At 25.9% G+C, this 17866-nt stretch overlaps 1 protein-coding gene and 2 long non-coding RNA genes across 4 annotated transcripts; all 3 read right to left on the bottom strand.

Moving 5' to 3' along the window:
• Positions 1 to 679: 679 nt before the first annotated feature.
• Positions 680 to 2140, bottom strand: LOC132919180 (uncharacterized). Its single transcript, XR_009660598.1, has 4 exons — positions 2003 to 2140; positions 1876 to 1922; positions 1492 to 1659; positions 680 to 1003 (listed from the first exon to the last, which is right to left on the bottom strand). It is a non-coding gene; the product is annotated as an uncharacterized LOC132919180 (long non-coding RNA).
• A 1607-nt stretch (positions 2141 to 3747) lies between these two features.
• On the bottom strand, positions 3748 to 13486 carry LOC132919166 (modular serine protease-like). Of its 2 annotated transcripts, none has more exons than XM_060980541.1 (17): positions 13070 to 13486; positions 11812 to 11872; positions 10784 to 10900; positions 10539 to 10727; positions 9475 to 9680; positions 9090 to 9257; positions 8893 to 9026; positions 8645 to 8812; positions 8157 to 8313; positions 7355 to 7554; positions 6701 to 6914; positions 6381 to 6596; positions 5771 to 5938; positions 5579 to 5712; positions 5321 to 5488; positions 4826 to 4985; positions 3748 to 4399 (listed from the first exon to the last, which is right to left on the bottom strand). In XM_060980541.1, the coding sequence occupies exons 1-17, from the start codon at positions 13113 to 13115 to the stop codon at positions 4218 to 4220; spliced, it is 2688 nt and encodes an 895-aa protein (XP_060836524.1). In that variant the 5' UTR covers positions 13116 to 13486; the 3' UTR covers positions 3748 to 4217. The 2 variants fall into 2 exon arrangements, with proteins under 2 accessions (XP_060836524.1, XP_060836525.1); XM_060980542.1 differs by having other exon boundaries at positions 10784 to 10897.
• A 1303-nt stretch (positions 13487 to 14789) lies between these two features.
• Positions 14790 to 16293, bottom strand: LOC132919181 (uncharacterized). The gene is made up of 4 exons (XR_009660599.1): positions 16067 to 16293; positions 15941 to 15987; positions 15557 to 15724; positions 14790 to 15067 (listed from the first exon to the last, which is right to left on the bottom strand). It is a non-coding gene; the product is annotated as an uncharacterized LOC132919181 (long non-coding RNA).
• Positions 16294 to 17866: the final 1573 nt, after the last annotated feature.

Raw genomic sequence — 17866 nt, 5'->3', positions numbered from 1 at the left:
AAATGCATTTTGATCAATTGTATATATTATTATTTATATAATGTTTAGTTATAATTAATACACTGACCATATAGCAAACGTCGTAGTTCGGTGGTCGTCGTCACTTGTTGTAAGTTGTAGTCACCCCCTCCCCCCGCAGAAATGATAATAGGGGGATGGAGAAGCGGTGGATCCAGGGACATGTTACATTTTACGATAATTTTTTAAAAGTACAAGAGCATATTTGGCTAAAACGTTTAGCCATCTAACCAATCTGCTTACGAGTTCTTCCGTTCCCATCTACACAACATTTCTGATCGATTGATATCTTATACGGCTTTATATGTTCAACCGTTTGCCTTGTAAATAAATCCGATAGATAATCGTCCGAAATTGGTATCAATGATAATAGCTTGTAATTCAGTATTCTAAATAGATTATTTGTTTACAACTCTGTATTGAAAAAAATGTTTAATATTTTGATTTCAATTATAATATTATACTATTGTTATTTATTATAGAAATGAAAATTTGTATGCCGTAATATATGAATTTAATAAAATCACTATTTAATTTATTCAGATACGTATTTCTAAATAACTTTTGTCAAGCTTTATTGAATACATATTCTGAATAAGGATTCTGAAAATAAAAAAATATTGTTCAAAAAACGTACCATTAACTTTTGTTTAAGCATCAATAAAAAAATGTAATTAAGTTTTATTTAAACAAATAAATGTGCAAAGATGAACTGTCAAAAATTGTGACACAAAAGTAATAATCTATTGATAAATAAATATTTCAATATTGTGTTCGATTACAATGAAAACAAATTATTTGATATTAATCATTATTTGTATACAGCATACTAAGCCATTGAATGTGAAACTTAATATCTGTAAAAACCGATATTGAATTGTTTGCATGTGGATCGTTGACACTCATTACTCCAGTTAAATAATAAGAATTAGAATGTAAAAACGTTAAGCCTCCCCACCACTGTCACTTTTACCAGCCCCTTGTTCTGAAATAAAAAAAATTTTTATTTAAACCACAAAATTATAGATATAGAAAATCATTCTAAAAATCATTAAAGGGGCCTTGCAACTGCCATCAATTTTAGCTCAAAAAACCTTAAATTTTGATAAAATTAATGTTAATTATTTAAGATGTCAAATTTTGATTCTAAACAAAATTTTAAATCAGCAAAACATTGTCTATTGATTGTACTTTGTAAAAATTAAATCTTATATTATAATATAATATATGTAACGAAACCCCTTTATAATTCAAATTTGCAATTCTAAACGTACACAATGCCGAATATAATAAGTATATATGCTTAGTAGATAAAAAATGCTTAAGTTTAATAAGATTAATCGTTGATCAAAAATAGTAAGTAATAATTATAATCAATGGTAATACTCTTAACTATGTATATAATTGAATTTTATTTGTTGGAAAAAAATTGAAAAAATGATTTCAAATATTAGTATATAAATATTGTATTACCTTATTCAGACCCAGTACAGAACTTTTCAATAGTTACAAACGTTTGAAAACCATTTTTATACATGTTTTATACATGCTTCGACAAGAATTATGGTCGATGTACGGTAAACTGGCTTCTAATAAAATGGTACTTGACACGTCTTTTTCTGTTTTACCCCAACCAACAATCTGTGAAAGATGAAAATAGTTCAGTAATGTATAGGATTACTCTCTTATTGTAACTATGTAATTTTTGGAAATGACTAATAAGTTTAATAATTTAATTAAAATCTGACTGATTAAATAGTTGAAAGACTAATTTTAGAAATCAAACAAATATGAAATAATAACATGTTTAGTGATTTCACTAATTAAATGACATGATTTTAACAATTCACTTTGTACCAGCGATTGGCCACGGATGAGTTAATTGCTCAGCTTTTATAGGATATCTAAAAAAAGAAAAAAAAAATGTGTATAATGGATTATTACTAAAAGTTAAAATTTTGCAAACACTAAAAAAAAAATTAACGTTTTCGTAATGTGTACAATGTTTTGAACAGATTCGTATGTCATTCAACGACGTCACAGCCTCCGAATAATCGGATCAGAATCGAATCGCACGCGTTGTCAGATCATTACAGTGGCACACGAGACGTGCAGTTCAAACGAGAGCGATACACCCGTAACGCGGAACTCTGACGAGTCACTGGAATTGTGCCATCTGCTCACTAGATCCGACGTATGCGCGAATCGTCATTTCTGCGGAACGTAACCTGCCGTAGCTCTGCGCGTGTCGACAATATCGATAACGCACAGGGAAACGGGGTTTTTACGAATATACGGTCTGTTTGGGAAACTTACTTGAACACTCACGAATAATGTATTGTTACAAATGACTGTTTATCGCGTGATACGGGATTATAAAAAAAAAAAAAAAAAAAAATACACAAATATTTAATACAGACGTGATGATCTGGGTTCGAGCTAAAGAAATGTTAGAGCTCCGATTAGGTATGAATAAAATCACTATTTAATAATACGAGTACGGAGTACAAGCAATATAATGTGCAACCTAACATAATATGCTAAAAATCAAAAGGTCTTTGACAAAAAATATAAAGACCAGATGCCTTCCCTAATCGCGCTAGTCTGCCCGGGTGGGTCTTGCTACGACGGAGGGCAGCCAGTAAATGCTGGTGGTTTCGCCTGGCCTTTTATACCTGGTTCATTAGCGATAACACAGGACCGGTCCGGTCTCGTGTTCTGTGACAGATAACAAGAAACCGTCGAAACCCTAATAGTGCAATCGCCGATGAACGCACAATTAAAATAAAAGTTATTTTAAGAATAAGATAATTTTAATAATAATAAAAAAATAGTAATATTAATAATAATAATAAGATTAGGAATAAGAATAACAAGAACGATAATAAAAAAAAGAAAAGAAGAATCTAGAACCTTCCCCGAGCTTCCACCCTCCCCACATCAGACGGAAAAATTAAAAGTTAAAATAATAAACAATTATTTATTATAATTTATATTAAAGTTTTTATATTTCTTTGTTGTATTTTTTTCCTACAATAATATATATTATTATTATGTAAAAAATTCATTTTTATTGTCAACAATTGGCATTTATAATGATGGAGGGTTATTAGATCACGTCACAAAAATAATTTATCTATATAGTATATGTATTGTATACTTAATAGAACTTATCAATTTTGAAATTGTATATTATTCTATATTAAATTAAATTAAATATTCAATTCAATTATTGAGTCACTAATTAGAGAGAAAATCATTAAACTTGACTGTGATTTATAAATGGAAATGTATACTTACAATTATTATGTACCAGTAGCATATATATTTTAAACATAAAAATCAAAAAACAATTATTTGAATATGTGGTTTAAAATATCTAAGTTTTGTAATGAACTAATTGGCAATATTCTTCAAAGAGATTTTTTTCATTCGGATTATGAAAAAGCTGCACATTTAGCTACAACGCAAACATTGCCTAACTGTCAGTTAATAACATGTACATTTCATTTAGGCCAAAGTTGGTATAGGCAAATAGTAAAACATAAAAACTTATCGAAAGCGTATTTAATTAAAAATTCTGAAGTCGGATTGTGGCTCAAATTTTTTTTTGGTCTATCATTTTTGCCACCAGCCGAAGTTGGAGATGCATTTGGACACCTGCATAGACGAAAAATGTAGGTAATAGGTATATACATTTATACATAAATATTAAAAACAATTAATAAGTACATAATTCGTAGAAATTTTATTTTGTATAATTATAAATAATACAGTGCTTATATATTTGATTATATTATACAAACGCAATTTATATTTAAAATTAAATAGTATAAATGTATAATAGTAAATACTATGGCTAATGGCTATAGCATCTCTACGAAGTTCAAAACCTATTTTTGTTACAATTTCCGTACAATAACTGCACTTTAATCTCATTTCTCGACCATTTTAAACACCAAATTTAATATAACTGATACGTACAATTGTAAATTAATTATATAATGCTTATGTATTACCTATAATAATAATGTCGTATTAAATTTAATTTTGATGAACATTTGTTCAAAATGAATTTGTTAAAAATTGTTATGTAACAGTAAAAATATATTCATAACAATTTTAATTTTAATTAGACATAGAATTTGTTATTTAAGTATTATGCTATTGGGCTTAAATATAATTATGTTATCGCTTGTTTAAGAAGCATATTTGTTATACAGTTCACGAATCCATTGAATGTGGTATTTAACATCTGTAAAAACTGTAACTGAATTGTTTGTAGTTACATCCTTGACACTCAGTACACCAGTTAAATAATGAAAATCAGAATGTAAAAACGTTAAACCTGCACCACCGTCGCCTTCACGAGGTGTTTGTTCTGTAATAAACAGATAATTTATTCAAAAAACAGCAATTGATCATACAATTTTTCTTGAGCGATAGATACAATACAGATAATTATGGATTTATTGTTAATTATATATGATAATAACAATATCAAATATAATTAAACAATCATTTTGCCTTTGAGCAAATAATAATTGTATATATTCAGAGAATAACATTGAAAATCATTACATTCAATAGAGTTTATTAATAATTTTGATTTGCAGTCCTAAACTCACTCATTGACGGATATTATAGATATTTGCTTAATAGTTACTAAATGCTAACGTTTAATAAATTATATCATTGACTAAAACTTGTTAGTAATATCCAATGGTAATGTATTAACAATGTATATAATTTAATAATGGTTGTTGAAAAAATAATTTTAAATACTAATAATTAAATATTGTTTTACCTAATTCAGATCCGGCACAGAACTTATCAGGAGTCACATACGTTCGAAATCCATTTGTATACATGATTCGACAAGAATTATGATCGATGTACGATAAAGTTGCTTCTAATAAAACGGGGCTAACTTTTTTTTTTTTTTCTGTATATCCCCAACCAACAAACTGTAAAAGAATAAAAAGTTTTTTAATTTAATATTATTCACGTTTAGTTTAACCATGGAAATGTTGGTAATATTTAATTTGTATAATTAGTTAATTAAAATCTTATTAATTATAGTTTTATTATTTTGTTAATCAAACAAATATATATTAAAATAAAAACATAAAATTAAATGACTTTACAATTTAAATTATTTAATATTTTTTCTTTTGTATAATACATAGAAATTTATACAGCCACTTACCTAATATTAACCTATCATACATTTGTAATGATAATATTATAGTATCTGTAATTTAAATAATAACTTCGATTTATACTTTATTAACAAACAAACCTTTCCTTGGGCTCCATTTGGTACATTATATCTACTATTCCAATCAACACAAACTGGTGCAACACCAGCACTAATAAGAACTTTGTTTTTCAACACGACAACAGCTATATCTTCAGCATGAAATCCGTCATTTCCATAATAACCTTCTTTCATATAAATTATTTTCACCTATAAAATAGTTTAATTTCCAATAGATATTATTATATCATGCCTATTATTATTAGTTTTTAAGATACTACGTTTCATTTAATAACTTACATCCATTATTTGAGTGAATTCATTGTCAATAACAGTGTAATCACTAGTATATTTTCCAACGGTAACTTTGTATGAACCATCGTTTATCGATGATATATTGGAGAGCATTTTTTTTCTATAAAAACAATGAGCCGCTAAAAATTTAATTTAATCATTATTAATTCTTTCTTTAATATATTGTTTAGTTTTTACCAGAAACGACAATATTTGGAGCAATTATTGATCCTCCGCATTTCAAGGAATACTTAGAATCATATTCATTAGATAGATATATTCCAACATTCCAAGGTGCTGTACCTACTTGCGCTGTAGCACCATTATCGATCAATAACTGATGGCTGGCGTATGGTTTACCGCAATCTAAAATAATATTTAAATGCAAGGATAGAGGACAATATTATTAAGTTATATCGCCTATATAATAAAGAATAAGTCAAATTGTTGAAGGCATAAGAAGATGTTAGCGAACATTTATAAAATCATCTATTATTATAAATATAAAGAATAATAATTTTTACTGTATGACATATCGAGTTATTTCAATATTGTCTCATAACAATGTTATAATGTTTTTTTAAATAGGAAAATATATATATTTACTTTTAAGTCGAATTCAGAGTAAACTAATGTGAAACCAATATACAAAACCGTCAATAATATATACTATATAATTTTATTATAGGTGATTTTATTCTAAATTCTTACAAATTATAAAAGAAATCTATTTTACGTCAAACCAATCCTCTTAAAAAAGTATTTTTAATTTTAATTTTAAGTAAAAGTCAATAAACACTGTAATTACATGGGGTGCATTTATATAGGTTATTATTCCATGTTCCATTAGACTGACAACGTAATTCAATTGGAATTCCTTCTTGTCCATTTAGTAGTCTATGAGTTGACTTACATGATTGGTTTGCAATTGTACCGGGTATAGACGGATTTGAACAATTAGCATAGTTACCATTTAGAGTACATTTAATATCTAAACTATCTGATAATAGAGGTGGACACGTTTCTATAAACATAAACATAATGTAATAAAATATCGTGCATAAAATATTTATTTTTTTAAATTGATCATTAAAAATTATACAATTTAAATTACAATACATAACTTACTGAAACACAAATTCTCAGAATTCAATTTCCATTCTCCATTTTCCTGACAAACCCTAAAACCATTTGGATAAGCCTTATGATATCCCACTTCACAGTTCTCAGTTACAATACGAAGAGGATTAATTAATGTGCCATGAGTTAATATTTTATCTGATCCTTCATAAGCATATATAATCCCTTCCGCACTTGGTAAAACACATGCATTATTCATAACCTGGAATAATTTTATTTATAAAAAAATTTTCCAAACCTGATAGCTATGAAGCAGATGTTAACATTTAGCATAAGCAAGTCAATTCAATAATAAAAATTAATAAAAATATCTATTAAGAAATAGTTATATGTTCATCATCATAAAATACAAAATAGTCAATTATATTATTGAACATTTAAATTAATTATCAAGTAGAATAATAATAATTATTATAAAACAATTAGTAAATAAACAATATGCAACATTTTTTTTACGTAGAAAAAATATTCAAGCGAATTATCCATTTATTAAGTATCCATTTAATATTATGTCATATTAAGATTACTTGAAATGAAAAATTGTTAAAAATGAACTGTTATAAATCATCACATAAAAGTAAATCTACTCATATTAATACTGATTTCAATTACATATAAAATAAATGATATTTATATTATTACCAGCATATTATCAGTGTCATAAGATGTATATTTTTTATACGTTTCACGAAGCCATTTAATGTGGGAGCTAACATTTGTAAAAACTGCAATTGAAGTATTTGAATTTGGATCCTTGAGACTCACTATTCCGGTTAAATAATAAAAATCAGAATGTAAAAACGTCAAGCCTGCACCACTGTCACCTTGACGAACTCCTGGTCCTGAAATTAAAGATATTTTAATTTAAAAACAACATACGATGATTCTTGAGTGATAGGTATAACAAATAGTTAAATGACAGATGATATACTCATACAGTCATACACATAATACTGTTTTGTTCAGTATTTTGTTAATTTTATATTTCAATAATTATGATAAATAAGTTGAAAAATAAATTAATTTCCGTTTGAGCAAATCATAATAATAATTCAATCTATTTTATTTTGTTCCACTTTACAATCCTAAACTCTTACAGCGTCGCTTATGATAATTACATGATTATCAGATACTAAAATATAAAGTTTAATAAGGTATATTTTTAATTAAATAAAAGTTAGTTATATCTATGCGGACAGTAATATATAACAATGTATACAGATGATTATTTTATCATAAAACACTCATTATTTCAAAAAGTATTTATGTTTTCGAAAACATTTTTTTACATAGTTTCAAGTTGCTTTTTCAAAGACTATTCATGTCTTCAAAATGAGTGTTTTATAATAAAAAAATCACAATTTATAACTCAATTGTATATATTCAAAAAAAAAAAAAAATTAAAACATTGATTTCAAATATTAATAATTAATTATTTTATAACCTGATATAGATCCAGCACAAAATTTATCAAAAGTCACAAACTTTTGAAAGTCATTGGTATACATGCTTCGACAAGAATTATAATCAATGTACGGTAAAGTTGCTTCTAATAAAACTGGACTTGGTATGTCTTTTTCTGTATTTCCCCAACCAACAATCTGTGGAAGTATAAAAAAGTTAATAATAAGTAAGATTACTCACTTTTAATGTAACTATGTAAATTTTAGTAATACATTATTTATGTAATTAGTTAATTATAACCCGACAGATTAAAGTTTTATTATTCGAACATCAAACAAATACAAAAAAAGGAATAGTATTTAATATTTTTTTATTTAAATTATAAGATTTTTTTTTAGTGTTCCTTTTATACAATGCGCTAGACGTAACTTAAGTTGATCATTGTATAAATGCAGAATAGTGATTGGTTGCATTATACTTATCTATAAAAAAATCATAATTGTAATATTTATTATAACAAAAACCAACCTTTCCTTGAGCTCCATTTGTTACATTATATCTACCATTCCAATCAACACAAACTGGTGCAACAGCATCACTAATATTAACTTTGTTTGATAACACGATAACAGATATATCATCAGAATAGTACCGATTATATCCCAAATAGTCTTCTTTCAGATAAATTGTTTCCACCTATAAAATTGATTTATTTATAATATAATATTGTTCCTATTTTTTGCTTCTAGGATTCTACTTTTAAACTAAAAACTTACATCCATTATTTGAGTAAAATCATTGTCAATAACTGTGTAATTTCTATAATATTTCCCAACAGCAATTCTATATAGACCATTGTTTATTGATATTCTATTAGATAGCATACCATTTTGCCAAAAACAATGTGATGCTAAAATTTGAATATTTTAAATATTGTTGCGTTTTAAATACGAAATACATGAATAATTCTTACCAGAAACGACTATATTTTCAGCAATAAGTGATCCTCCGCATATCAAGTCATACTTAGAATTCTCTTTATTAAATCGATATACTCCTACATTCCAAGGTGCTGTTCCAACTTGTGCTGTTTTACCATTATCGATCAATAATTGGTGTCCGATATACGATCTACCGCATTCTAAAATAATATTTGTATATAAATATATTAAAATAATAATAATAATAATATTACAGATGAAAATAATTAATATTTAATTTTCTGATAATAGAGATTGACATAATTTTTATAAATATAAAAATGTTATAACCAATCATTTCTAAACTTTGGAAATAAATTATTTATATAAGTTTAGTATTTAATTATTTGAATATCGATATTTCAATACATTGCTTACTGAAACATAATTTATCAGATTTAGATATCCATTTTCCATTTCCCTGACAAACCCTAAAACTATTGTGGTGAGCCTTATGATATCCAACTTGACAGTTCTCGATAACAGTGCCATTGTGTTTAATCAATGTCCCGTGAGATAAAATGTCATCTGAACCTTCGTAAGAATATATAACTCCTTCAAGGCTTGGTAAAATGCATGATTTCCTTAAATAATAAAACACTAAGTATTAAAATCACATTTTGACGTCACCCATTCTAATCTACCTAAATTTATAACTGTATTAATTCAATATATGTCTAATCTTCAGGAAGTTCCCTTCTTGGTATTTATTTGCTTTCTAGAATACACGATATTATTATAATAGTTTGAAAATCCAAATTTGTATTTTGCACATATTATTATCTTTATGTTTTTTTAAAATACATCTCATGTTACTCCTGAAGCTTATACACTTATCGATGTTTAACCTTTTCTTTACAAAAAAATGATTCTGATAATAACATCTCAATAAATTTAAAAGTGTAATTTACAGGATAAAGAGGTTTTAAATAGTTTTTTTTTTTTATAAAAATAAAATAATATTTACCTATCAAATATTTTTATTTCAAATACATATCGAAAAAAAATGTTGCAAAATGATACTTAAAAGCATAAATAAAAGTACTCAAAAAACCATCATAAAGAAAGAGAAGATAAAGCAAAAAAAAGTTTTGTGTAATTTATTGTAAGCATACTAAATCAAATTAGCTGGCATGGCTTCGTTTTAGAGGAATAGAAATAAAAAATTAAAATGCCAACCAAATCTGTTATCTACTTAAAACTATGAATAGTGGTGCTTTTTGTACTTATAGGTTTATTAATAGCTCTAGATTTCATATTATATTTTCTCATTTATAATAAATTACACAATTTAATGACAGTATTATGTTTATTATGGTCATAATCAATTAAATAATTGAATTTTTAAAAAAATTCATAAGTTAACTTTTATTTGAATAAAATCCCTTATAGTCTACAAATAAGTCAATGTTATTTGTATGGCTAAAAAAAATATTAAATACTTTTTATTTGACTCCGTCGTTATTTGTGTTGTATTACTAAGTTTTAGTGTTAATGGATCTGCAGATAAAGAAATAGGACCAGGACAATTTTCTTCATCAGATCCATCAGCACACTGTCTTACACCATCACATTTACTTTCTGTATTTACACAAGCCCCATATTTACACCGGAATGTATAATTTTGACACCTTAAATTTAAAATATTTATTAAAGTATAAAAATTACTTTATTAAAATAAACTCACCGAACTGTATTACATAATGCCAAAGTTTCATCAGACCCATCATTACAATCTCGAGTTCCATCACAAATTGATGTTTTATCAATACATTGGCCAGATATACATTTGTATTGGTCTCTGCTTTAAAATAAAAGTAAAAACTTGAATGTAAATTATGTGTAAGGTTTTACAATCAATATTTAATATAAACAATAATATTTTATATTACATATCTAATATAGAAAGTAATAGAAAGTATTACCTTTTGGTGTTTTATATTTTTTTTTTTATCAAAAAATTCCAAACTTTAATCACGGGTTTACAAAATAAGTTTAGTTATATTTTTAAAAATTACACATTAAACCAAAACAAATATCATTATTTCAAGGGCAAGTCAATATAAATTAAATGATAATATACCACTATTCTACCGCAACTTATAACTAAAATGAATATTTATATTTATTTGTACTATATACATATTAAAATAAATACTAATACTGTTTAAAGTACAAAGCTTTCGTTCAATATTCAGAGATATGGTTAGTTTGAAGAAGTAAACCTTTTTTTCAAGCTGAACCTCACCAAAATATTTTTATCTCGATTATATATTATATACAGAGAATATATAAATACATACATAAAACAAAATTAAATTATACATGTAGCGCTAGGTTCTCTTCATGATAAATAAAAAAAAGATTGAAAATATCAATTAGAACCAAAGTTATTCCAAAAGTTAGTTCTATCTGTTACAACCTTTAAATATATAATTACATTTATATTTAATATACATATACTATAATAGTATATATACATGAAAAGGTAGTAATCAAGAGTCTTGAGAAATGAATAAGCTTGTATATAATGTATGAATATAAAAAATGTATAATTATTTACAATATGTGTCTACTGTACTACTGTTCTTGTGTATTATTTGATATAAAGGACAAGTGCTCGTTGAGGTTTTTGAGGTCCATGTCTTCCATTTAGCTAACATATTTTTTATTTTTATTTTAATATTATAATAATTACTATTATCATATACCAACATTTTGCATGATGAAACAGTTTGTCGTTTTTCAAGTATTCTATCACAAAACACATGTGTTCCTGAAAAATATAATTTGTAATGTTAAATAGTATCATATTATAAATCAGAATTTTTGTTTTATATTAATATGTTTCTATGTTATATTAAGTTGAGACAGAAACAGTTATATATAACAATAACAAAACTTATAAAATTATAAGTAAACAAGAGAAAAATTAATTAAATATTAATAATATAGTTTAAAACTTAAATGCAAAAATAAATAATTGATATTGGTTATTTACACTTGTGTAATAAAAATCGTTTATCGATCAAAAAGTTATTAATATTAAAACTATTAAAAATACATAATCTTATTTTTTTTTCTAAAAATAAGGTCTAATATAATTATTAAAAAAAAAATGTTCTCATTGTTTAATGTCAAATTTTCTGATATTGAATTAATAATTTTTAAAAATTCAATAAAATTATTAATAGTTGGATAATCCGGACACAATTTAAAAATTATCATTAAAAGGTTTCAAATTTATAGCACAAAGTGTGTAATGGTCATTTTATAAATTCAATTATTGACATACGTGATACGTCTCATCAAAATACGTTTGAATCTAAAAAAATATAATACATATTTATTTTATCAATAGAAATATTACACTACAGTTTGTTAAAAATTAAAAACTGAGAAAAAAATGAAGACCAATTTTATATATAACTTTATTTCTCGTGTACCTGATTCGATTTAATGAAGCTCTATATATTATACAAATAACGTTATCTCAGCTGTAGTCCCAAAATATTTTATACAAATAGCCAAATAGGTAAACCACGTACTTTCTACATGTTATTTTTAATTACAAAAATTTAACCCGAGTAAAAGTAATACAATATTTTTATTTTAAGTCTTTTTTTTAGGTTTTTGTTTTAATTTATTAGTATATTATCATATTATACTAAATAATAATACAAATATATTTAAATTTAATACATGTGTAAAGGATACGGTTATACAATATTATTTTTATTGACAACATTTTTTATCACATCACTTTAATTTTGCTTAATTAATATAATATATTTATGTATGGCAAATTTTTGTTTTCAACAAATTATATTTTTGTATTAATAACTAAAAACATTTCAATATAGATGGAAACATTTTTACCTACACATTACTTTATATCACCAACTTGACTATCTATTTAATGTTATTTATATTTATATTGTAAACAATATTATCAAATATTACAAGTACGTACCAAAAATTAAACATGAATATATGAACCAGGAATACGTAACCTTCATAGCTAATGATGAATTAATATTGAAGCGAAACTTTATAATATATTATATAAATCATGTAAACATCACTAAACAATATTCTACAAACTTGTACTTATATAATATATTATCTCACTGTTATGTTTATTAAAAACTTAAAAATGTTTGTAAGAAATTAATTAATATTGAACTATATCGGTAAGGAACATCATTTTCAAAACGATCTATATGTACTGTATGAACGATTATAATAACACAATTATTACAACTACACAACACATAATTTTAAGTCTTCTAGATTAGTATTGCAAAATTCAAGTTATCAGTCGGTGTTGATAATAATTCTTGTGTATTACCTATACGAGCAACTTCGTTCGTATACTCGACCAAATAAAAGACTAAATAGATAGATAATTAAAATTATGGAGTAAAAAAAATTGTTTTAAAATTCAGTGTACAGCCCTACTACTACATCCAGAAACTAATTTCGATTTAAATATACAGTATTAAATGTAAAACTAGTTATTTCGATTTAATGGGTATGCGTATTCATAAATGTTATAAACAGTTTATATGTAAATCTTAACTAATTTATTTATTGGTTTGGTACCCAATATCCATTTTTGTTTAATAAAATTTATTACATTCTCATATAAGTATTATAACAAAATTAAAAAATTCTAACCCAATTTTTAAGATATTAAATATTACTATGTAGTTGTAGTAAATATAATAAAAATTGTTGTATATTATTTTCCGTATATCATGATATTGGTATGTAAACGGTGTTGGTTTGTACATCTCTTACCAGCTATATGTGTTTACATGATCAATCGAAGGACAAACTACATAGATAGATGGCAATGAACATAAGTGAGTAAGTACAAACTTGTTTTAAAATTGAATGTATTATTATACTGCTACATCAAATTCCGCTTATTTTGTTTTATGTATCAAATCGTGTATTAATTAATACGCGTGTGACTGATTTTTCGCATTATAATTTAAAGGCAAACAAAAAAACATTTACTGTAAATAATTTTTGAATACCTAACTAAATTTATTTAACTATATAAAAATTGTATATACAACACTGTAGTACTTTTTGTGTCTAGCCTGTTTTTATTGCCCACGAAATACCGAAAGCCTTCGAAAGGTGAATTAATCAGACGTCACAACCATGTTGATTCTTTACCGTGGTGGGGTCTACCCTCCAACCACGTCATTCATTGACCAGTGATTTATTTTTCTTATTCTACACGGCCTATCTACCGTTCATATCTTATACGGCTTTATATGTTCAACCGTTTGCCTTGTAAATAAATCCGATAGATAACCGTCCGAAGTTGGTATAAATAATAACAGCTTGTAATACAGAATTCGAAATAGATCATTTGTGTACACTTCTGAATTGAAAAAAATGTTTAATATTTGATTTCAATTTTAATATTATACTATTTTTATTTATTAGAAAAATGAAAATTTGTATGCCGTAATATATGAATTTAATAAAATCACTATTTAATTTATTCAGATACGTATTTCTAAATAACTTTTGTCAAGCTTTATTGAATACATATTCTGAATAAGGATTCTGAAAATAATAAAATATTGTTCAAAAAACGTACCATTAACATTTGTTTAAGCATCAATAAAAAAATGTAATTAAGTTTTATATAAACAAATAAATGTGCAAAGATGAACTGTCAAAAATTGTGACACAAAAGTAATAATCTATTCATAAATAAATATTTCAATATTGTGTTCGATTACAATGAAAACAAATTATTTGATATTAATCATTATTTGTATACAGCATACTAAGCCATTGAATGTGAAACTTAATATCTGTAAAAACCGATATTGAATTGTTTGCGTGTGGATCGTTGATACTCATTACTCCAGTTAAATAATAAGAATTAGAATGTAAAAACGTTAAGCCTCCCCACCACTGTCACTTTTACGAGCCCCTTGTTCTGAAATAAAAAAAAATTTTTATTTAAATCACAAAATTATAGATATAGAAAATCATTCTAAAAATCATTAAAGGGGCCTTGCAACTGCCATCAATTTTAGCTCAAAAAACCTTAAATTTTGATAAAATTAATGTTAATTATTTAAGATGTCAAATTTTGATTCTAAACAAAATTTTAAATCAGCAAAACATTGTCTATTGATTGTACTTTGTAAATATTAAATCTTATATTATAATATAATATATGTAACGAAACCCCTTTATAATTCAAATTTGCAATTCTAAACGTACACAATGCCGAATATAATAAGTATATATGCTTAGTAGATAAAAAATGCTTAAGTTTAATAAGATTAATCGTTGATCAAAAATAGTAAGTAATAATTATAATCAATGGTAATACTCTTAACTATGTATATAATTGAATTTTATTTGTTGGAAAAAAATTGAAAAAATGATTTCAAATATTAGTATATAAATATTGTATTACCTTATTCAGACCCAGTACAGAACTTTTCAATAGTTACAAACGTTTGAAAACCATTTTTATACATGTTTTATACATGCTTCGACAAGAATTATGGTCGATGTACGGTAAACTGGCTTCTAATAAAATGGTACTTGACACGTCTTTTTCTGTTTTACCCCAACCAACAATCTGTGAAAAATGAAAATAGTTCAGTAATGTATAGGATTACTCTCTTATTGTAACTATGTAATTTTTGGAAATGACTAATAAGTTTAATAATTTAATTAAAATCTGACTGATTAAATAGTTGAAAGACTAATTTTAGAAATCAAACAAATATGAAATAATAACATGTTTAGTGATTTCACTAATTAAATGACATGATTTTAACAATTCACTTTGTACCAGCGATTGGCCACGGATGAGTTAATTGCTCAGCTTTTATAGGATATCTAAAAAAAGAAAAAAAAATGTGTATAATGGATTATTACTAAAAGTTAAAATTTTGCAAACACTAAAAAAAAAATTAACGTTTTCGTAATGTGTACAATGTTTTGAACAGATTCGTATGTCATTCAACGACGTCACAGCCTCCGAATAATCGGATCAGAATCGAATCGCACGCGTTGTCAGATCATTACAGTGGCACACGAGACGTGCAGTTCAAACGAGAGCGATACACCCGTAACGCGGAACTCTGACGAGTCACTGGAATTGTGCCATCTGCTCACTAGATCCGACGTATGCGCGAATCGTCATTTCTGCGGAACGTAACCTGCCGTAGCTCTGCGCGTGTCGACAATATCGATAACGCACAGGGAAACGGGGTTTTTACGAATATACGGTCTGTTTGGGAAACTTACTTGAACACTCACGAATAATGTATTGTTACAAATGACTGTTTATCGCGTGATACGGGATTATAAAAAAAAAAAAAAAAAAAAAATACACAAATATTTAATACAGACGTGATGATCTGGGTTCGAGCTAAAGAAATGTTAGAGCTCCGATTAGGTATGAATAAAATCACTATTTAATAATATGAGTACGGAGTACAAGCAATATAATGTGCAACCTAACATAATATGCTAAAAATCAAAAGGTCTTTGACAAAAAATATAAAGACCAGATGCCTTCCCTAATCGCGCTAGTCTGCCTGGGTGGGTCTTGCTACGACGGAGGGCAGCCAGTGAATGCTGGTGGTTTCGCCTGGCCTTTTATACCTGGTTCATTAGCGATAACACAGGACCGGTCCGGTCTCGTGTTCTGTGACAGATAACAAGAAACCGTCGAAACCCTAATAGTGCAATCGCCGATGAACGCACAATTTAAATAAAAGTTATTTTAAGAATAAGATAATTTTAATAATAATAAAAAAATAGTAATATTAATAATAATAATAAGATTAGGAATAAGAATAACAAGAATGATAATAAAATAAAGAAAAGAAGAATCTAGAACCTTCCCCGAGCTTCCACCCTCCCCACATCAGACGGAAAAATTAAAAGTTAAAATAATAAACAATTATTTATTATAATTTATATTAAAGTTTTTATATTTCTTTGTTGTATTTTTTTCCTACAATAATATATATTATTATTATGTAAAAAATTCATTTTTATTGTCAACAATTGGCATTTATAATGATGGAGGGTTATTAGATCACGTCACAAAAATAATTTATCTATATAGTATATGTATTGTATACTTAATAGAACTTATCAATTTTGAAATTGTATATTATTCTATATTAAATTTAATTAAATATTCAATTCAATTATTGAGTCACTAATTAGAGAGAAAATCATTAAACTTGACTGTGATTTATAAATGGAAATGTATACTTACAATTATTATGTACCAGTAGCATATATATTTTTAACATAAAAATCAAAAAACAATTATTTGAATATGTGGTTTAAAATATCTAAGTTTTGTAATGAACTAATTGGCAATATTCTTCAAAGAGATTTTTTTCATTCGGATTATGAAAAAGCTGCACATTTAGCTACAACGCAAACATTGCCTAACTGTCAGTTAATAACATGTACATTTCATTTAGGCCAAAGTTGGTATAGGCAAATAGTAAAACATAAAAACTTATCGAAAGCGTATTTAATTAAAAATTCTGAAGTCGGATTGTGGCTCAAATTTTTTTTTGGTCTATCATTTTTGCCACCAGCCGAAGTTGGAGATGCATTTGGACTCCTACATAGACGAAAACTGATAGTTCCTCCCTCATTTGTGGGCGTCATCACCAATATTTGACCATCCCAGAACCACAAATGGACCTGCAGAATCATTTCATTCTCACTTTAACAAACAATTTTA

Source organism: Rhopalosiphum padi, chromosome 2 (assembly GCF_020882245.1).
Source record: "Rhopalosiphum padi isolate XX-2018 chromosome 2, ASM2088224v1, whole genome shotgun sequence".
In the NCBI taxonomy this organism is placed as follows: Eukaryota; Metazoa; Arthropoda; class Insecta; order Hemiptera; family Aphididae; genus Rhopalosiphum; species Rhopalosiphum padi.
The sequence above is the reverse complement of the archived record's forward strand: the minus strand, read 5'-3'. Positions and strand labels throughout refer to the sequence as shown.

What these genes read in the sequence shown, in the direction of transcription:
- LOC132919166 (XM_060980541.1), bottom strand. Translation starts at nt 13,115, where the DNA reads ATGAAGGTTACGTATTCCTGGTTCATATATTCATGTTTAATTTTTG. An exon ending in CAAATGGAGCTCAAGGAAAG is followed by an intron (nt 8,314 to 8,644) that starts GTTGGTTTTTGT and finishes ATACTTCCACAG; the next exon opens with ATTGTTGGTTGGGGAAATAC. An exon ending in TTGTGCTGGATCTATATCAG is followed by an intron (nt 7,555 to 8,156) that starts GTTATAAAATAA and finishes CTTTAATTTCAG; the next exon opens with GACCAGGAGTTCGTCAAGGT.